Source organism: Loxodonta africana, chromosome 19 (assembly GCF_030014295.1).
Source record: "Loxodonta africana isolate mLoxAfr1 chromosome 19, mLoxAfr1.hap2, whole genome shotgun sequence".
In the NCBI taxonomy this organism is placed as follows: domain Eukaryota; kingdom Metazoa; phylum Chordata; class Mammalia; order Proboscidea; family Elephantidae; genus Loxodonta; species Loxodonta africana.
Window position 1 is genome coordinate 61,005,608 of NC_087360.1, and position 22,794 is coordinate 61,028,401.

At 35.4% G+C, this 22,794-nt stretch overlaps 1 protein-coding gene across 1 annotated transcript in view; it reads left to right on the forward strand.

Moving 5' to 3' along the window:
• The window catches only part of LOC100672528 (disintegrin and metalloproteinase domain-containing protein 2), a 114,434-nt gene that overhangs the window by 31,209 nt on the left and 60,431 nt on the right, over nucleotides 1-22,794 (forward strand). Inside the window, exons 8-11 of the mRNA XM_064271939.1 lie at nucleotides 5,875-5,931; nucleotides 12,277-12,348; nucleotides 12,785-12,951; nucleotides 14,252-14,333. Coding sequence (XP_064128009.1) covers nucleotides 5,875-5,931; nucleotides 12,277-12,348; nucleotides 12,785-12,951; nucleotides 14,252-14,333 — 378 coding nt within the window. The remainder of the gene's footprint in view (nucleotides 1-5,874; nucleotides 5,932-12,276; nucleotides 12,349-12,784; nucleotides 12,952-14,251; nucleotides 14,334-22,794) is intronic.

Below are 22,794 nucleotides of genomic sequence, written 5' to 3' on the forward strand. Positions count from 1 at the left end.
CAATTATTTCAGAGGCCAAAAGTCGTGCTGAGCACGACTTTTGGTTTTCTCTGAGTCACAAATCCTAGAGAGGAATGCCTCACAGGATTTGGACAGTGCTTCGCTTGGACCAATGTGTACCTTTGCTACATGACAGTTTGTGGGTGGCAGGCAGCCTAGTGCTCTGGTCTATCTCACCACCACCTTATCCTATCACAGCAGTCTTTAATGCTCGTGATGAGTCCCAGTGACCACCCTAACAACTTTTACTTGTTGACTGGTACCAGAATTTTGCTGTTTAGAGTGACCTACAGCTCTTTGAAAGTAGAATTACCTCCGTAGTTGCCAAGGCTTCGAGGTGTAGAGTAACCTCCATCTAGACAAAGCTGTGCACCATTCTTAGGACAAATTAAAGAGAAAACAACTCCAGACAAAAATGAAAGAGAAATAATCCTCAATAAAGCTCAGAGAACTCTGCACAAAGAGAATGGAGTTCAGATCCAAGGGGGGCTCACCTGGGGCAGCGTTTGAGGAAGTCCTGTGAAGTGGCTAGCCAAGAGGCTTCTGCTAGTACCAGGGCTCGAGTTTCTGAGTCTCTTGGGGGTCACTACAGCAACTCTCCTTTGGACACCGCTTCTGACACCAAGAAATGTGGTAGAGCAAATGACGGAGTCTAGTTGAAATTAAATGTGAAAAGCTTTTATTGAGAGGAAAGGCAGTTTGCAAATTCAGAATCACAAAGTCTAGAGGATTCTAAACTAAGTGATCTGAGAAGACAGTTCGGGGAGTTTTTATAAGAAAATATAAGGCACTTCAGTAAAAATTCAGTGACTGCTAAACATTTAGTTAAAGGTTATAAAGTTGGGTGAGGGTACACCTGATCAGTAGGAGATTACGTATGTTTCTAAAATCTTTTTTTTTAAGTTACAAAGTAATCATTACATTGGGTATGCTGGCCTTGAAACAATCATGAGACCTTCATTACATGACCTCAGGGAGGTCATGTGTAATTCTGTGGTTTATCTTGAGTAATCATCTGCTCTGAGAATTGTTTTGGACCCCGCTGCCTGAAAAAGGTGTGTTCTTAAGCAAGCAAAACCCTTAAGCAAGCAAAATCACATTCTTCTCTAAAATTTGTTGCCAAGTAATTTTCTCAGAGTGCATGGAGAGTTACAGAACTGACAGGCTGCATTCTTAATGCAGTAATTACTTTTGATTCAAAATGAAGTTTGGCCTCAGACCTTAACATAGCCACCATCTCATGCTGAGAGACTTAGTTTAATTTGAGGTACTCTTACTTCGTAAAAATTTGTATTTGGTACTGAGGAGATTTTGGGGCTAACGGGCCTCAGTTTGCAATGAAGAAATAAATATCCTGGGGCAAATATATGGTGCCCATATTTGGCTTATTTACATAATAGAACATCCTGATTTTTTTTCCCAATCTTAGGGGCAAAACATCTAGTTGGTTGACATCAAGAATGGTGTTAACTGTAGGATTTTTATAGATATACTTTATCTAGTTAAAAAAGCCCTCCTCTATTTCTAGTTTGCTGAGATTTTTTTTCAATCATGTGTTTACTTATATGATCAAAGATGAAAGGAATACACAATCACTGTACCAAAAAGAATAGGTCGATGTTTAACCATTTCAGGAGATAGCATATAATCAAGAAACAAAGGTATTCAAGGAAGAAGTCCAAGCTGCACTGAAAGCATTGGTGAAAAACAAGGCTCCAAGAACTGATGGAATACCATTGAGATGTTTTAACAAATGGATGCAATACTGGAAGTGCTTACTCACCTAAACCATGACATTTGGAAAACAGCTACCTGGCCAACTGACAGGATGAGATTCATATTTGTGCCCTTTCCAAAGAAAGGTGATCCCACAAAATGTGGAAATTATTAAACAATATAATTAATATCACGAGTAAGTAAAATTTTGCTAAACATAATTTGAAAAGGCTTGCAGCAGTACATTGAGAGGGAACTAAAAGAAATTCAGATCCAATTCAGAAGAGGACGTGGGAGAAGGGATATCATTGCTGATGTCAGATGGATCATGGCTAAAAGCAGAGAATACCAGAAAGATGTTTACCTATGTTTTATTGACTACGCAAAGGCATTTGGCTGTGTGGATCATAACAAATTATGGATAACATTGCAAATAATGGGAAATACAGAATACTTAATTGTGCTCATGTGGAACCTGTACATAGAACAAGAGAGTCATTCAAACAGAACAAGGGAATACTGCCTGGTTTAAAATCAGGAAAGGTGTGTGTCAGGGTTGTATCCTTTCAGCATACTTATTCAATCTGTATGCTGAGCAAATAATCCAAGAAACTGGACTATATGAAGAAGAAGGCAGCATCAGGACTGGAGGAAGACTCGTTAACAACCTGCAATATGCAGGTGACACAACCTTCCTTGCTGAAAGTGAAGAGGACTTGAAGGAATTACTGACGAAGATCAAAAACTACAGCTTTCAGTATGGATTACACCTCAACATAAAGAAAGCAAAAGTCCTCACAGAGAAAATATTGAAATTGTCAAGGATTTTATTTTACTTGGATCTACAATCAACATGCATAGAAACAGCAGCCAAGAAATCAAACAACATATTGCATTAGGCAAATCTGCTGCAAAAGATCTCTTGAAAGTGTTAAAAAGCAAAGATGTCACCTTGAGGACTAAGGTACACCTGACCCTAGCCATGGTATTTCAATTGCCTCATATGCACGCAAAAGCAAGGCAATGAATAAAGAAGACTGAAGAAGAATTGATGCCTTTGAATTATGGTGCTGGCGAAAAATACTGAATATACCATGAACTGCCAGAAAAACGAATCTGTCTTGGAAGAAGTACAGCTAGAATGCGCCTTAGAAGCGAGGTTGGCAAGACATTGTCTCATGTACTTTGGACATGTTGTCAGAGGGACCAGTCCCTGGAGAAGGACATCATGCTTGGTAAAGTAGAGGGTCATCAAAAAAGAGGAAGACCCTCAAGGAGATGAATTGACACAGTGGCTGCAACAATGGGCTCAAACATAGCAGTGATTGTAAAGACGGCACTGGACCAGGCGTTGTTTCCTTCTGTTGTAAGTAGGGTCACTATGAGTCGGAACTGACTGCAGGGCACCCAGCAACAACAACACCACACACACACACACACATATATATATACCCAAAACCCATTGCTGTCCAGTCGATTCTGACTCATAGCGACCCTATAGGACAGAGTAGAACTGCCCCATACGGTTTCCAAGGAGTGCCTGGTGGGTTCGAACTGCTGACTTTTTGGTTAGCAGCTGTAGCTTTTAACCACTATGCTACCAGGGTTTCCACGTATATATATGAGAGAACATTGATGATCTTTCCCATTTCCTGAATATTCTCACCAATGTCATTTGATAACTTTTTAATCTGTTTAAGCCTTCTCTATTGCCATCGTTTTGTTTTCATTTTCTCATATGACTGGACTCATCTCAGTAGTGAGTTCTTTAATCTTCTTGCCTACATCCAATTCTTTGGTATTTTCTTTGCCAGGACAACCTTCTTAGTAGAATTGGGGTCATGTTCATATAACACTTATCTAAGCACTTTTGGCTATCTCTTACTAATGAAATAGCTTTTGAGGTCTTTGAAATTTGACACCTGTCCACCTTTCTAACACACACATTCCTTGACATTTTATTATATTCCTTTTCTTAACTTTTTTATTTAGTGGGCTATTCTCATTTAATAGCTTATTTTCCTTTTTTTCAAATAAGTTGATTGTTAAGTAAATGAATGAATGATTAAATTAAACTGGTCACCAATTCCTTATCGAAGATGAAACGAGCAAGGCTTACTTCAGGCAATAGTAGGCAACTAACGCTTACGTAGGTTAATACAAATAAATGGTTTTTGAATCATCCGATTCGTTAATACGTGTTTCTCTCAATTAATCTGAGTATCCTTTTCCTCCAGTAAAGTATTATTATTTTATTTTTTAGGATCTTTAATGAGTCCTATAAGCAAAGAACTTAACTTTCCCATAAAAATTATGACATTTTTTGGCGCTTTAAGTTTGATTGAAATGGTGAGAAGGCAGTTAATCCACAAAAGAACGTGAACAGCATTTTTAAGATAAAACCCTTAAATCTCCAAGGTTTGGGGCAGGAAAGAGAATTTTAAAGTGATGTAGGATGAGTGATCGAGCAGCCCTAAATTTGTTTTACTGACCTTTTTAAACTTTTCTTTTTCCTTTAAGTTACTATAAAAATCAAAAATCCAAACCAGTTGCCGTCAAATCAATTCTAACTCACAGCGACCCCATGTGTTGCAGAGAAAGAACTGTGCTCTGTAGGGTTTTCATGGCTGCGACTTTTCTGAAGCAGAGCTCAAGGCCATTCTTCAAGGCTCATCTGGGTTATTTCAGATAAGCTACCTTTAAGTTTCTGACCTCTACTGAAGCCCCAGACTTGCTTTCCTACTTTAATGCTCTTCGTCTTATGTTAAGAAAAACTTTTTTTAACAGCGTGAGATCATTTTGAACTTCCAAGGGATGAAATACCAAACTGAAAAAAAAAAAGAAAACAAAAATACAGAAGAATTAAGATAAGCATAATAAATTTTTTGTCAAGTTTTTGAATTTTGATTCTCTTTATCTGCTTCTAGAGCTTTGTCCAGTATTTGTAGATGCTATTTTATTTTAGTGACTATTTTGAATTATCCATGCTAGAGTGTCAGAGTGTTTGCAAACCCTGATAGGTCTCTTACAATTTTTCCCTAGTATGTTAGTCTTAGATTACTTTCATGCAATAATAATAATAATGAAAATAGCTAACACTTATTAATAATACAACAATTTTTACTTACTCTCCGTTTTTCAGCTGAAGCTAAGTCACAGAGAAGTTATCCCAGAGTTCAGATCCCATCTAGCCTGGCTCCAGCATCTGTGCCTTTAATTACTGTAGTCTAAGTGGGTGACACCATACCCAGCATCCAGAATCCCTGGCATTAGACATTTGTGGTCCAGCTTAAGAAAGTCAGTCATTTTGACTCTGTTGCTGACCTTTTTCCAAGTTGATTTAAACCAAGAATAACATCACCCTTCAGAAGAAATCCCACAGGGAATTATCACTACTCTTTCAGGGCCATAAGTGTGACTATAACACACAGTATTGCAATAATGGCATCATTAAGCTATTGGAACTACACACATTTTGTATTTGGAAGATGATGGGAGGTTTTCTTCAGAGAAGAGAATAATGTGACTAGCCCAATACCAGTAAGAATGCAGAGAATGGAAGGTAGAAAAAAGTTATTTTTTTGAGTCAATTAAGGCAATTAGGTGTCGAAGATCTGACGAAAGAAATAAGGAAATCATTATTAAAAGGATTCTGTGATACCTAGCTTAGGTTATAACATCTGGTTATTTTTCTGTATTTTTTTTCCTGTTGCCATTGAGTCAATTCCGACTTATACCGGATTGGACAGAGTAGAACTTCCCCATAGAGTTTCCAAGAAGCAGCTGGTGGATTCGAACTGCCGACCTTTTAGCTAGCAGCCAAGCTCTTAACCACTGTGCCACCAGGGCTCCATTTCTATATTAAAAAAAAAAAAAAAAAAACCCGCTGCTGTCCAGTCGATTCCGACTCATAGCGACCTTATAGGGCAGAAGAGAACTGCCCCATAGAGTTTCCAAGGAGTGCCTGGAGGATTTGAACTGCCGACCTCTTGGTTAGCAACTGTAGCACTTAACCACTATGCCACCAGGGTTTCCCCATTTCTATATGGAAGGTCTTATTTTTCAACGTTAAGTCATTAACAGTACTGATATACATTAATTTATTTAAGGAATTCTTTAATTTTGACATGAAGGTGTATGTGTGTTTGTTTTTTTCAGCCAGTATCAGATTTCTCTCGGTTTATAGAAATGCATGTTGTAGTTGAAAAAAATTTGGTAAGTATCTTCTGATTTTTTTTTGTCTTATATCACTTATATTAGCAATGAAAGTTTTTCAAAAATATTTGGAACTAAGTTTTAACAGAGAAGCAATGATAATTTTTGTTTTGGCTCTGCTTTAATGCATTTTAAACTTTTAGTATCAGCAGTAAATTGGCAATCAAACTTCTTACTCTTAATTTTATAGAAATTTTAAATAAAAGTAATTATTACCTTTAGGATAGTTTCTTAGTAATATTTAGAAGTAGTTTTATTTTAGAGCCATTATAGACATTTATGATACATATCCTAGCACTTTTTTTAAATTTTAAAAGTAATGCCTGATGTTATTTACATCATATAAAGAGGAAATTAGAGCTTTACATTAATAAATGTTTTTGTTGGGTGGAAGGAAAACAAAAAAAAAAACTATTTCAGGAAGGGATCATTCCTGAAATGTATTTCTTTCAGAGTATTTCCATAAAATGGAGTCCAATTATTTAAAATTTGGAATTCCTGAAATAATTTCATTATCTTTTTTGTTTTATTTTGTCGTCCGTCTTGACTGTCCCCTCCCCCCCATTCTGTGGGAAGTTTTCCGATCTTATCATCTCAAATCTATGTAGTTTGCTCATATTTGGGAATTTCACAATGCATGCCCCCTCATTTTAAGAACTTACTGTTTTTGTTTCATGAATGTAAAATCTTTGTCTTTCTTTTGATCATATTAAAATTTTATCTTAAGATTTTAGCCTCAACATAGACTTTTCATTATCACCTACTTGTTTTGGCACCGTCATTCAATGTTAAACATTTTATTCACCTGTCTAGTCATTTCATATTTTGTGTTAGAAGCTCTTTGCTGGAAGCTGGACTTGTCCACAGTGGCCAAAATGTTTTCCAATATAAGTAGCATTTTCCATTCCCACCAGTGATATATGAGAGCCTCAATTATTCACTGTCCTTTTGTTTATAGCCATTTTAGTAGATACGTAGTGGTATCTGATTGTGACTTTAATTTACATTTCTCTAATGACTAATGATATTGAGCATATTTTCATGTGCATGTTAGCCATGCATTTATCTTCTTTGGCGTAATGTCTATTCAAATATTTTGCTCGTTTCTTAACTTTGTTTTTTGTCTTCTTAATATTGAGCTGTGAATGTTTTTTGATATATTCTGTTTACAATTCCTTCACCAGATATATAATTTGCAAATATTTTCTCCCAGTCTCTGGCTTGCCTTGTTATTTTTTCATGGTGTATTTTTAAGCACAATAGTTTTAATTTGGATGAAGTCAAACTTATTAATTTTATCTTTAAGGGTTTTTTTCATGTCATATCTAAGATACGTTTGCCTAACTCAAGTTTATGAAAATGTTTTCTGTTCATCCTATGTTTTCTTGTAAAACCTTTATAGTTTTAGCTCTTATGTTAAGATTTATGATCCATTATAAGTTAATTCCAGTGTATAATGTGTGGTAAGGTTCTAAATTCATCTTTTTGCATGTAGCTATCTAATTGTAACAGCACCATTTGTTGAAAATATCATCATTTCCTGTGAGATAAAGAACTCAATTTGGATTTTGTCTCTGGTTCCTGAAAGATAGCCCTTGGATTGTCCCAAGTAATTGAAGCGTCTTTGTCTTCTAAAACCACCAGGCAACATTTGCAAATGGGTGGGCCTACAGAGACCACACCTGGTGAGCTAACACTAGGAAGGGAGTAGGGCATGATGCAATCAATCATGCATATTCACTGTTTCAATCAATCATGACTATGCAGTGAGGCCGCAATCAAGACCATGCAATGAAACCAATAAAAGGCCCTGAATACAGAAGTGCCTGAGGTTTCCTGGATGGGCAGTTGTCCACTTGGACAACAGAAACCTCCTGAAGTGACCTTTTCCAGATCATGCCCTACGTGTCTCTTAGATTGTACCCTTTCTGGTTATCATAATGGGTAACATATACATACTCTGTGTGAATTCTGCGAGCTGTTCCAAGGAGTTAATGAATGTACAAGGAAGTGAGCTTGCAGGAGCTGGCGTTTGCCTATTTGGCAGTCTGAAGGACAGAGTCCTAACTTGTAAGGTCTGACTTAGCTCGGGGTGGCTAAATCGGAAAAGGTGTGATGGTTAAGGTGATGTGTTACCTTGGCTGGGCCATGATTCTCAGTTGTTCAAGTTGTATGATGTTGTGATTACTTCCATGAGATTTGATATAATGTGATCACCTCATGATGGGACCTGTAGTGAGTAGCCAATCAGTTTAAAGGGAGTACCTTGGGCATGTGACCTGCATCGAATATAAGTGGCAAGGCTCGTGGGCTTTTCCTCACTCTGGATCCTGCAGCTGGCTGCTATTCATCTGACCTCCAGTTCTTGGGACTTGAACTGGCAGCTTACCTGTGGTCTTGCCTGCCAATCTTGGGATTCATCAATCTTCACAGCCTATGAGCAAGAACCCTGCTCTCTGACTTGCTGATCTTAGGTTCACCAACCTCTGTGGCTATGTGAATCAGGAGGGCCCTCTGTCCTGACCTACGAACTTGGGACATTCCAGCCTCTACAACTGTGTGAGCCATTTCCTTGATATGAATTTCTCTCTCTATTTATTTATACCCTTAACTGGTTTTGCTTCTGTAGAGAATCCAGCCTAAGATAGGCTGCAGGGGCAGCTGAACTGAAAATATGAGTTCTTCTAACCCATGAGCTATGACCCAGCTATGGGTGGCTGGGGGTCAGAGAGCGAGAGAGAGGGCTGCTTTGGCAACTGACTACAAGGATGAAAATGGGGTAGGTGAGGACTGGATCCATTTCCAGGTGGGAGTAGGATTCACGCTGATCCTTACCACAAAGTTAACAATAAATGTGGGATTTGCCCACTGCGCCCCTTGTTTAGTGCATTTCCCCAAGGAAATGCTTTCGTGCTTTGCCAATAAATTTACAATCAATGTAAGAATTTATTTCTGGAATCTGAATTCTCTTCCACTCGTCGGTGTGTCTATCACTAGGTCAGTACTACAATGACTTAGCTATTCTGTATCCTTCGAATTTCTGAAAAAAATTAAAAAAATTTAAAAGTGTAATTTTCCCCAAAAAAGGATGCTGGCATTTTGATAGGGATTGTGTTAAATCTATTGATCGATTTGGGGAGGGCTTTAGTGTTAACAATTTTAAATCTTCCAATACATGATCATGATACATCTCTCCTTTTATTTATATCTTCTCTGAGTTTTCTCAGCAACGGTTAGTAGTTTCTCTATGTGTAAGTCTTGCCATTTTTGTTAAATTTATTTCTAACTTCTTCTTTTGATTCCACTGTAAATGGATATGTTTTTCTAATTTTATTTTTGGGTTGTTCATTTCTAGTATAAAAAAATTACTAGTATAGAGAAATTAAATTGATATTTTTATTTCCTGTGACTTTCCTAAAATTGTTACTTCTAATAGTTGTGAATGCATGTATGTATGTGTATGTATATGGCTATTCCACAGGATTTTCCACATACAGGATCATGTAATGAAAAAAAAAAGATGGATTTATTTTAACCTTCTCCACCTGGATGCTGTTTCTTCCTTTTATTTATTTATTTTTAATTATTGCCGTTGCTAGGCACCCAGTACAACGTTTGAACAGGAGTCGACAGAGAAGAGATTCTTGTTTTTGTCCAAATGTGTGTAAGAAAGCAATATTCTTTAATCCGTGTGATATGACTTGCAGTTTTTTCATAGAAGCCTTTTATCAGATTGTAAGTGTATTGATAATTTTGATCATGAATAGGCATTGGATTACATGAGATGAGTTTTCTGTGTCCATTGAGATGTTTTTGGTCATTTATCTTATTAATTAAAAGTATTGTATTGATTGATTTTTAGAAGTTGGGGACTTGGTCTGTCTTGTTGAGTATCCTATGGACACTTGAAAAGAACGTGTATTCCCCTTTTGTTGGGTGGAGTGTTCTATAAGTGTTAATTAGATCCTGCTAGTTGATTAGTTGATTCAGTTATTCAGTTCTTCTATATCCCTGCTGGTTTTCTGTCTTGTATTTCTTTCAGGTGCTGACAGTAGCCTGTTGGAGTCCCCAAATATAATTGTGGATTTGTCTTTTTCTGCTTTCAGCTGTATTGGTTTTTAATTCATGTGTTGTGAAGTTCTGTTGTTGGTACATACATATTTAGAATCATTATGACCACTTGGAGGATTGGTTCTTTTACCTTTCTGTAATGTCCCTCTCTATGGTAAATTTTTTGCTTTGATGTCTGTTTTATCTGATATTGATAATGATATCTGATATTCTTGCTTTCCTTTAATTAAAAATGTCATGGTATGTCTTTTTCATCCTTTTACTTTCAACCTACCTGTATTATTATATTCGAAGTTAGTTTCTTTGAAACTACATACAGTTACAGTTGGGCCTTGGAGTTTGTGTTATTTTGTTTTTTAGTCCACTCTACCTATTTCTGACTTTTAATTGATGTATTTAAACCATTATATTTAAAATAATTATTGATATGTTAGGGCTAAAATCTGCCATTTTGTTGTATTTTTTTCTGTTTGTTCTGTCTGTTTTGCTTTTCTGTCTTTTATATTACCTTCCCGTGGGTTACTTTAACATTTTTTGATTTTTTCTTAAATTATTTATACAGCTTTTGAGTACATCACTTTGTATAGTTTTCTTAGTAGTCTCTCTGCTTCTGTATATACGTGTGTGTGTGTGTGTGTGTGTGTAACTTATAACAGTTTACTGCTATCAAAGGTTAACCACTTGGAATGAAGTCTTTTGATTTTCATTAATCTTATAGTATTTTCTAATTTCTCCTGTGATTTCTTCTTTGATCATTGATTATTTACAAGTATGTTGTTTAGATGCTACATATTTTGAATTTCCCAAACATGTTTCTTTTGTTTGTTTTTAATTTCATTGTGGCCAGATATCGTACTTCATATTTTTTCAATTCTTTTAACTTCATGAGGCTTGCTTTATGGCCTAGTATATAGTCTATTTCTGGATCATGTTCTATGTTTTGATTTTTGTCTAGTAGTTTTAGCTATTATTGAAAGTCGCGTACTGAAGCGTCACCTGTAAACAGTATACAGTTGTTTCTCATGGTTTTATTTTTGTCGTCTGTTTGTGTGTGTGTTTTCTTAAACAAGTCTGAAAATCTCAGACTTCTGCTTGGATTACGTAATCTAGTTACATTTAATGCTATTATAGGTTTTTATTTATGTCTGCCATTTTAATTTTTGTTTTCTGCGTGTTTCATAACTACTTTGTCTATTCTTCCTCTATTACATCCTTTTGTCATAAATGGGTGTTTTCTAATACTATATTAATTCTTTGTTTTTCTTTAGTCCTTTAATTTTTTTAATTAACCTTTTTGCTTTGAAATAACTGTGTGTTCATGAGGTCACTGCATATGCAGTTGTAAGAAATACTACAGGGGGACCCTGTGTGCCTCTTAAGCAATTTTTCTCCATTTGTTACATCTGAAAATTCTATACTTCAATGTTAAAACCAGGATATTGACACCGATGCAGTCAAGATACAGAACAATTCCATCACCCCAAGGATCTCTTGTGTTATATTTTTACAGCCATGCTCACTTCCCCTTATTTGTCTTTCCCTGACCTCTGGAAACCAGAAGTCAGTCTGCATTTCTATAATTTTGTCGAGAATGTTATATAAATGGAACCATTCACATAACCATTCAGGAAGTTCTGTCTTACTTAACTACTTCTTGAACAAGCTTTAAATCAATCCACCTCTTCTTAGCGCCATTTTCTCTCCCTTTCAGAGAAGCTGACATGGCCAATTCCCAAGTATTTTAGGGTTTGCTGGGTGAATTGATGATTCAGGTATCTTGGATACACATATTTTTCTGTTTCCAAATTTTGTTTCGTATTTTTTTTTTCTTGGAGCTTTCATCTTTCTATTGATACTTAATTTAATTGTTTTAATGAAGTTTCAGGCAGGCATGGCTTTGAATAGGTGTGTTCAATCTATAGTCTTTCTGGTTTAAGATTTTACCATTGGAAAATACGTATTTTAACATTTAAATATTATAATTTAGAGCTTTTTTTTCAAAAATGTTATTTTTAATTAATAAATTGATAGTAAACTTATGCCTGGTTTGTAGTTTTTGGGTTTTGTGTGTGTGTGTGTGTGTTTTTAAATATTTTCTAATTTTCCACAGTACTTGGTATTATATGATTTCGTTAATAATGAAATAATATTGTGTAAGAACTAATATGTTAGTAATTTAATCAGTATCGTATTTCACAATATTAAACAGAAGAATAGCAATAATTAAATAATAAATAATATACATTTAGATCTAAAAGTAGTTATATTTTTCAGTTTGATCACATGGGCTCTGACACAGCTATTGTCACTGAAAAAATTTTCCAGTTGATTGGGTTGATCAATGCTGTAAGTATTTGCTTTTTAGGGCCTTTTTATTTGTTTGTGTTACTTAAAGAACTCCTACAGCTTATCTTAATGACATTGCCAGAACATAAATCTTTAGTGAAATTGGACAAATTACATAACCATTTTAAGTTTTAGTTTTCTTATTTGTAAAATGGAAATAATAATACCATATACCTAATTATGTTGTAAGAATTTAATTACATGAAACACTTGGCACAAGCCAAGCTTAAGTGAAAACATTTAAAATTGTTAAATGTTACTTGTACTACTAGTGGTACTTTTTTACTTACAAATATACTTAAGAAAGATCCAATCTGACCTACAGTTTAGTTGTTAAATATTCGTTATCGATATAGTCTTAATATTCCTAAGTATATTCCCAAATCTATATAAACCATAATGTTTGAACATATTGTCCATATGTCTTCCATTTTAGATTTTTACTTCATTTAATGTTACAGTAATTCTGTCTTCATTGGAGCTTTGGATAGATGAAAATAAAATTTCGACTGCTGGAGATGCTAATGAGTTATTACACAGATTTTTAACGTGGAAAAGATCTTATCTTGTTTTGCGTCCACATGACGTGGCATTTTTACTCGTGTAAGCATAATACCTCAGCATTACTAAAGCTGATACAAAGAACATAGCCATGCCTTTTCTAATTTCTGACTGCTGATAGTCCTGAGGGGGTAGGGATCATGCGCCATTTTTTCCTGACATATAACATAGTGGGAATTTTATTTTTTTTAACAAAGTATTATAATGGAATTAATGATATCATTCTATTTATTGGTGTGTAGGTAAAGCTCATTCTTTCCATCTTGTTACCAGAATGTGATGTATCGTTAAATGTCCCTAACTATTTGTAAAACTAGTAAAATCTACCTGAAGAAATATCCTTGAATTCCATAAATATAGTCAGTTTGGCTTTCTTCTAGTTTGTTGCCCAAATTAAAACAACAAATATATGAAAACGTTAAGGTGTATTTTAATGCCTCTGTCATAACATATTCACACTGCACTATATTTTTAATATGTAATTCTCTATTTCTATTCAATAAGCTTTTTGTTTCTTTTTTATCAATATTCAGCCTGAATTTTATTTTAATATGTGCATGTATTATACATATTCAATTGTACATCGACAATTATATGTATTTATATAATAAGAAGGATTAGAAACATATGTATATATATGGATTAGATATATATATAAAATAAGGATTAGAAACATAAATATATGTATTTATTTATGGGAAAGGTAATAAGTATTATATGTTTCTAATCTATCTTTCCCATAAATATATATATACACATATATATGTTTCTAATCCTTATTATATAAATACATATAGTTACCTATGTACAGTTGAGTATGTATATGTTTCTAATCTTTCTTAGTATCGTTCCCATAAATAAGCCATACATTTGCATGGCTCTAGCTGGCTAACTCCATCTGATTAAGGGGAGAATTTAGTCCATAGGGTGACTCTGCCCAGTTATCAACCGCATTTCCTTAGGTTTTTAAAGGCTTTTATTCATTGATTATATTGAACTTATTGAATTTCTTTCTTTTACTTTAAAAAACACTACAGAAAAATTAAATCTTCATTATTTTCTAGGTTCATATGAAAACATATTTCCTGTTATTTATTTTTAAATTTATTTTATCACTTTTAAAAGAAGGAGAAGCATTTAGTCACTCCCTATTCTTTGCTACATTAATGTTAGGTGGAAATATCTTTTAGATTAATATAAATATGCAAAATTTAAAATCATCTTAAGAAATTTCATATTAACTAGGCTTGGCTTTACAAAATTCTTGTTTTAAAGAACTCTTGGTTTTAAAAAATTCTGATGCTTTTTTAAACTTAAATTCTGATGCCTCTTTAAACTTAAGTTACAGAGAAAACTCAGATTATGTTGGTGCGACCTTTCAAGGGAAGATGTGTGATAGCAAGTACGGAGGAGGTGTTGCTCTGGTATGGTATGGTTTAATTTGCCCGGCTAAGATTAAGATGTATAGATAGAATGCTGTATAGATTAATATATGGTTAAAGGTTTCCTTATTTTATTTTTTCTAAGTATATTATTTGCATTACGATTCTAGCAATCTATTTCTCTGCTGCTGATGGAAATGTTTGAAATATAAGTTCTCATTTGACTCTGTACCCATAAAAATTTTTATAATTTTTCCTCTCATATGTTCAACTTCTCCTTTTTTAGAAAGTTGTTATTTTTAAGGATTCTGTTCTACTTAAGTTTTATATCATGTTCTCATCAATTCTTCATAATTTTAGTATTGAATAATTATTTTATTTTAATTTGAAGCATAGATTTTTTTTTTTTTTTTACCTTTTTTATGTCAGTATTGTAATCCTGAACTAGATTAAAATGCAACTTTTTAAAAGTGTCTATCATTTACCTTGAAATGCTTCGGGGTTGTGTGTCAGCTTGGCTGGGCCATGATTCTCAGTGGTTTTGCAGTTATGTAATGATGTAGTTTGACAGCTATAGGATAACGTAGTCATCTTCCGTGATGTGATCAGCCAGTCAGTTACAAGGGGTGTTTCCTCAGGGGTGTGGCCTGCATCCAATATGTATATATGGATGTTCTGACAAGTTTGCCTGCTTGCTCTGGATCCTGCATTTGGCTCACATCTGACCTCCAGTTTTGGGGACTTGAGCCAATGGCCTGCCCATCTTGGGTTTGTCAGCCCCTGTAGCTGCATGGGTCAGGGGAAGCCTCCAGGCTGATGCCTGACCCATGAAATTGGGACTTGCCAGCTTCTAGAACTGCATGAGCCATTTCTTTGAGATAAATTTCTCTCTCTGTATATATACACTTCCCTGGTTTTGCTTCTTTAGAGAGCCCAGCCTAAGACAGGGCATGATGGAGAAAAACTGGACCGAATGTGAGATTTTCAGTTTTATGTCCTAATTAGCAGTAAATGTTGGTGCACTCAAAATTGGTATGTTTTTTGGAACTGTTTCATAATGCTATGGTTATTTTGACAAATGGAACTTGGCATTTTTTGTCTGTGTCTTTAAAATGTCTTCTAGAGTTTGCAAGAAGCAATGAATTCAGTTAACAAATATGAACCATTTAAAGATATACAGACGAAGCAATCGAATGGAGACAAAATTTTGTCTTTATAATTAATAAATCATAGTTTGGAAAATGTGGCTTATATTTATGGGCAAGTGATTTATTTAACCTCATAAGCTGGAATTTGGCTAACTTAACCAGTCGGATGCAACACTGAAAGACCATAACACTCTCACATGGAGAAGTACCTTCACTGATTAACAAAGAGGAGAGTGGAAATCAGGCTATCGGAAAGCAGGCTAGCTACTAAGAGGAAGGAGATACCATGGGTTATGGAAAGCTGGTGGCTTATGACCAGAGCACAGCATTCTCTGCAGTTAGGGGAATGCTTGGGGAAAAACTTTTCTAATTTTCTTTCTATTCCTAACACTTCTTTGGGATAATCCATTGCCTGACCTTTCATTGGAAAAATGAGCAGCAGCCAGTGGGCACGGAAGTGACATGTTGGGGAAAAAAAGATTGAAACTCAGCCCTGTAATGTTTAAACACCCACCATTACCCCCACCTATTCCCCCAGGGCTATGGAACACAATCTAGGGACTATACCCTTCCAATGCTACTCCTACCTAAAAGTTTATAGAGGAAGCCACAACCCGAGTGCTAATATCTGGTTACTAATAGTAAAGGAAATAAAAATTGAAAAGACGCAAGAAAATTTTTGAAGGGATAATCCTGAAAAATTTCACAGGATTCATAGAACACTGTCTCCAGCCACTGCTAGATCAACAAGGTGCCTATTCCAGGAAACCCCTCCTGCAGTCTCACCATGGTGCCTCATGCTGCAACATCTTGCAGAAGGGCACAAAAGCAAATTTTCAGATGAAAAGGGCACATAGAAGGTCAGAAAGAATGGATAAATATGTATATCAACAATGAAAAGAAAAACATCAAATATGAAGAAAAATAGCTTTGTTTCCAAAACAAGGAAAATCATATAATAAGGAAGAAGAATTCTATAGACAGAAAAACCACAAAAAGTATTGAAGGAAAATTACTTAGAAGGCACAATTTAAATACAATAATTTTTTTTACTCAAATATGTTGTTGTTAGCTATTGGATCAACCCTCACCTGATGGCAACCTCACGTGTTCCAGAGTGGCACTGCTCTATAAGGGTTTTCTGGCTATAATCTTTATGGAAGCAGTTTGCCAGGACTTTCTTCCTCAGAGCTGCTGGGTCAGTTTGCACCACCAATTTTTAGGTTAGCAGCCAGTTGCAAGCCATGTGCACCATCCAGGTTCCTTTTATTCAAAAATAAGGTACAATAAAAATACTCTCAGGTATACAAGGCCTTAAAACAATGGCCAAGGAAAGACTCACTTTGAAAACATATTTGTAGAAATGACTTAAATCCATGAATTATGACAAGAGTTATGACAAGGAAAATGAAAAATATTTATGAATTTTATTGTCATCTTAAAAATATCTGAGTCTGGGCTGGTAGTGGTGGTAGATATAAGTATATTTATAGCAAACCAAAATTCATGTTCTGTGATGGTGTGCTGAGGGGTAAAGGAGAGAGAAATGACACGAATGCATGCTACCACTCGTGTTCTCAAACGGTATAGGTATTGATAAGTTTTAGAAAAAAGTAGAAGCGTATGAAATGAGTATGGAAATTAAGTACAAATAGTAAGAACAAAAGTACACTGTTTAACAATGCAGTGGAAGAAATGTAAATATAGCCAACGGAAAAAAGCATAACAGTAATTTAAAGTAAAATGAGTAGAAAATATCAAGTTAAAAGGTTTAAATATATCCTAATGTAACAGCAATTATGTAAATGTAATTGGTTAGACTTACCAAATAAGAGATTCTCTGATTGATTTAAAAGTGAAAATGTTTCAAATATTTAGTCCTTTATGTAAAAGGACAAAGTCAAGTTGAATATAAAATGGCAAAATATATTCCAGTCAAATAAGAATCAAGAAGTAAATATAACAAAGCAGAGTTTATAGTAAAACACATCATAAATAGCAACCAAGTACAAACCTCCTTAAATTATCACTACAACAAGAAGAAATATCTAGCATAAACATATATGTACCTAATAATAATGTCTCAAAAATATATGAAGCAACTTGTAATTAACTTCAGGGAAAATAATAACATACCCCTCTAAGATACGTATATCATACAGAAAAATATAATACAAGAGATTGTTTCCAGTTCACGATATAGTCATGCATTGCTTAAAGATACGTTCTGTGAAATACGACGTGATGTGATTTGGATATTGTACAAACGCCATTATTATATACTTAGCAAAACTATATGGGATACTGCTGCTGTCACTGGCACTGGTTTTGCTGCATTTGGGAGCCATGATGCACTTTACAGTGATATTTTCAAGAGAAAATTAAACAGAGAGATATCGCTACAACACTCAAGACACACGATACATGAGATTGGATACTGCTGCCTGCAAGTCAACACATAGACCGTTATACGGTAAATGTTTTATTTCTAAGTAGAGAAAGTTCACATTAAAATAGAGATAGAAAGTACAGTACAATACATAATAAGCCAGTAACATAGGCATTTATTATGACTATCAAGACGTATGTATTATAGGTTATATACGTACCTTACCGTTATATATCAGCAGCACAATCCCTTTGTATACAAGAAGCATGAGATACAGGTGTTGGGTGCAGCAAGCTGTTGCATTCATTACCTCTACTTACGTCCACTACACCCTATTCTCTGGTGAGGATTTCTGAACTCTGTTACAATCTTATGGGACCATGGAGATATATGCAGTCAAATGTTACCCGAAGGAACATTGTATGTCACATGACTATAGTAGATCAAATGATTGTATCTTATTTTACTTCCTCCCAAAACTATCCTGAACCTGTAGAAAGGGATTTTTTTTTTTTTTTTTAAAGATATAAATGCACAAGGACAGAGAGGAGTCAACAGCTGTAAAACTTTGACCTGGGAAACCTATATCCTAATTTGCTTCACAGGATTCCCAGAAGTCTTAAGGTAGGGCATTAACAAGTAATTCAGGAACTGGAATAAAGGCTTGGAAAGCTAATAAGGAAAACAGTTTATCAACTACTTGAGAAGCAGTTTGATATCTAGATATTATTCTCCACCTGACTCTGTGGAGCAGAACTTTTGTCCCAAGTTGACAGAAATATGCAATAGAGATTTTTCTGAGATCTAGAGTGTGAGGCTAAGTTGTTGGTCTAGGAACAATATTAAAAAAATTGAGATCGACTGTATAAATACTACATGCTGCTTGCTGAAACTCTAAGTTCTTTTACCACATATTGCTCCAAGAACTCTAGCAACAATTCCTTTACTATTAGGAGGGGAAGCAGAACACTCTTGTCCAGGGAATCTAATAGTAACATAAATTAAAGTTACTGGCTTTGAGGGATTTCCAAGTTAAGTTTCACCTGTAACACACTGAAACCGAAAGCCAGCAAGTGAACAGATATTTCAATAAATTTTTTTATTAAGGAGCCTTGGTGGCACAATGGTTAAAGCGCACAGTTGCAGACCAAAAGTTCAGAGGTTCAAATCCATCAGCTGCTCTGTGGGAAAAAGATGTGGGACTCTGCTTCCTCAAAGATTTACAGCCTTGGAAGCCCTGTGGGGGAGTTCTACTGTCCTGTAGGGTCACTACAAGTCAGAATCAACTCAAAGGCAAAGGGTTTTGTTGTTGCTGTTGTTTCTGAGTATTATAAACAGAATTAGCAGATATCTGAGAGAAGCTTCTTAAATGAAGTTAAAAACGAGTACCCACCAATCATGGAGGGGAGAAATCTTGAAAGAAATTAAAAAAACAAAAAACTATGCATTCAGAATAAAACTTCAGCAATACCTTTAATAATATCTTCAGAAAGGTGAGAAAAAAATAGTGAATTCACACATGAAGATGCTACCGGTGACATCAGTAAACATGGTAGAGTAGTCAGTTCCAAGTGCACATCCCTGCAAAGAAATCAAAATGCAAGTAGACACTGTCGGAACCCTGGAAAATAGTCAGAAGTTTACAACACTCAAGCAAATGCTGAGCAAAGAAAGACTCAGCTTGAAAACGGAAGGAGAGCTTTGTGGCATTTTTTTTGGCTGCTCTTGCCCCACCCACTCCCCAGCTCAGCAACAGTCTTGAAGATGGCAGCTCATGTTACCTATGTGGAACATTGGTCCCTCATTCCAGAGGGAGCACAAAAGACTTTATTCACAGTAATTGTGTTTGTTCTAACCTCTCTCTGGACTACATGAAGGGCTGATGCAAGGTATCTGTCTTTGTTTTGCATAACTTGGGATTTATTCAGGGTGGAAAAGTGCTGGGAATTCCTCAAAAATATTATGAGGTGAATAAAAAACTTTCAGCCACCTTCGGGGAAAGGGTTATGGTTGAGCCATATAATAGAGTGTCAGAAGCATGGAAGGAAAAGCCAGTGAGAATCTCTTAGGGAAATCAGGGCATTCAAAGGCATCCATCTATACTGGGGAATTTATAGAAAGCCACAAATATGCCAAGGACAGGACGCATGCTCAGAAAAGATCTGGAAAGACCCTAAGCATTCACCACTTACTGACCTGTAGGCCGGAAGTACAGGCTAAGGCAGAGGTGTAAAAAGCCTAGTGAAGTGTTGAAGGAGAGCCCCAGCAAAGACACAATCTGCAAAGACTGAAAGATTTGTTTATTCTCCTATTTTAAATTCTCTCTTTCCCCCCTCCTCCCCTTCATTTTACTTTTCTTTTGCTCTCTTTCCCTCTCTATCTCCTGGAGTCTGATGAAAACTCTGTCAAAATATTAGCTGAACACAAGTAAATGGAATAGATTTTACAGTGACTAAAATGACAATGGAAGAATTACAACCGGAATGCTCCTTAGAAGCAAGGATGGCAAGATTTCGTCACACATATTTTGGACAAATTATCAGGAGTGATCAGTCCCTGGAGAAGGACATCATGCTTGGTAAAGTACAGGGTCAGCAAAAAAGAAGAAGACCCTCAAGGAGGTGGATTGACACAGTGGGTGCAACAACGGGCTCAAGCATAACAACGATTGTGAGGATGGCACAGGACCGGGCATAGTTTCGATCTGTTGTATATAAGGTTGCTGTGAGTCGGAACCAACTTGATGGCACTTAACAATAACAACAAAATGACAATGAACACAGTCTTAACAAAAGTAGTCTAGAAAAGTCACTAAACCAGTGGATCTATGTGTGAAAAAGTCTCAGTGAAGGCCAAGTAGGATAAACTGAAAGGTCTCCACACCAAGACATGCTATCATCGCACTCAAAAGCTAAAGACAAAGAATCTTGAAAGCATGAAGAGGGTAGTAACTTATCACATGTCAGTGAATCATTTTATATAAATATATATATAGAGAGAGAGGGACATGTATGTATGTGTGTGTGTGTATCTGTGCCAAGGAACTTTTTGTGTTCCATATAAAATGAAATTATTTAAAAGATATGACAACCTCCCCCAAAGTAAAATATTATGAATAAATCCAAATGGATGATATTGAAAACAGATAAAAATGTTTTAATTTCAACTACTAAGACAAAAATTATCAGATTTCTCTCTCCTTACAAGTTTCAAACCCACATTAGTTAATCCCACAGTAAAAATAATCCAAAAATAACCGAAAGAAAAATAATGTAGCAATGTTGTTTTTGGTATTGTTAGGTGTCATTGAGTTGGTTCCAACTCATAGCAACCCTATGTACAACACAATGAAACACTGCTCAGTCCTGTGCTATCATCACAATCATTGCTATGTTTGAGCTCATTGCTGCAGCCATTGTATCAATCTGTCTCATCAAGGTCTTCCTCCTTTTTCTGACCCTCTACCTCACCAAGCATGATGTCCTTCTCCAGGGACTGGTCCCTCCTAATGACATGTCCAAAGTATGTGAGACAAAGTCTCAGCATCTTCACTTCCAAGGAGCACTCTGTATTTCTTCCAAGACCAAATTGTTCATTCTTTTGGCAGTCCATGGTATATTCAATTTAAAATAAATCAGCAAAATATTCTTAAAGGAAAAAAATCAATATGAATTTTAAGTAATTTATTACCTGTGATTAAACATTTTACTAACATTATATAATATTCCTGAACCAATATGTACTTAACCACATACCCCCAAAAATATACAAAGCAAAAATGGAAAGAGGTACTATCAGGAATAATTATACTTGGATAATTAATGAATTTTGAAGACCAAAAATTTAGAAAATTTGAACAATATTAACAAGTTTTATCTACTAGGCATTTATAGAATCTTGATTTCTAAAAAGAATTATAAAAATTTATCAAAAATAAGATAATCTAAAATAACTACACTAATATTAATATCCTACTATTTAAACTCTTGAAATATAGCAGAATCCTTCATTTTCTTCTTTATATACTCAGTCATTTTCTGTGTCTTTTTCCTTCTCCTTCTCCTTCTCCCTCTCCCTCTCCCTCTCCCTCTCCCTCTCCCTCTCCCTCTCCCTCTCCCTCTCCCTCTCCCTCTCCCTCTCCCTCTCCCTCTCCCTCTCCCTCTCCCTCTCCCTCTCCCTCTCCCTCTCCCTCTCCCTCTCCCTCTCCCTCTCCCTCTCCCTCTCCCTCTCCCTCTTTTTGTTTCCATTTGTGTAGTATTAGTCAAAGTACCAACAGAAAGCATATGGCACATTCAAATGTGATAATTGATAAAAAGACCACTGATTAATGCGTATGCAAGGTGTAGGAAGAGTGCATTATGATGGGACTAATAATAAAAAAAAATTGAAATTTGATTGCCACCTGAGGCTTGCAAGGGAGGGCAGAGTCATGTTATGATGGTCTCAGACAGAAGCTCAACTTCCAATCAAAGGTATAGCCAAGTAGCAGGCACCATGGCTTTTATGGTAATACATACCTTGCTTTTACTCTCTCCCTACCCTCTTCTCTCCATTGGACTGCATCAAGGCAAACTTGAGGGCAAAGAAACCATTTTACATAATTTATTTAGCTCTGGAGCTAGAGAGCAGAATGGAAAATGACGGAAATTTAATTTAGAGAGGCAAGTGGAAGGTAGCTAAAATGTGTGCCTAGAAACATACCTTGAAGAGTATTCATCAAAATGTTATTAAACATATTTTGGGAAATGTGTTGATTTTTTTTTAACTTCATATGATTTAGTATGGTCAAAGCATGCTATCATCAGCACTTGGCTTTTATAAAAATAAAAATTATAAAAAGACTTTTGTATTGAAAATAAATTTTGAACATCTATTGAAAGGCAACATTCTTATTGTAATTCATTATTACAATAATATAAATTAAACCAAAAAAGATAATTTAAGAAAAAATATGCACATTCACAGA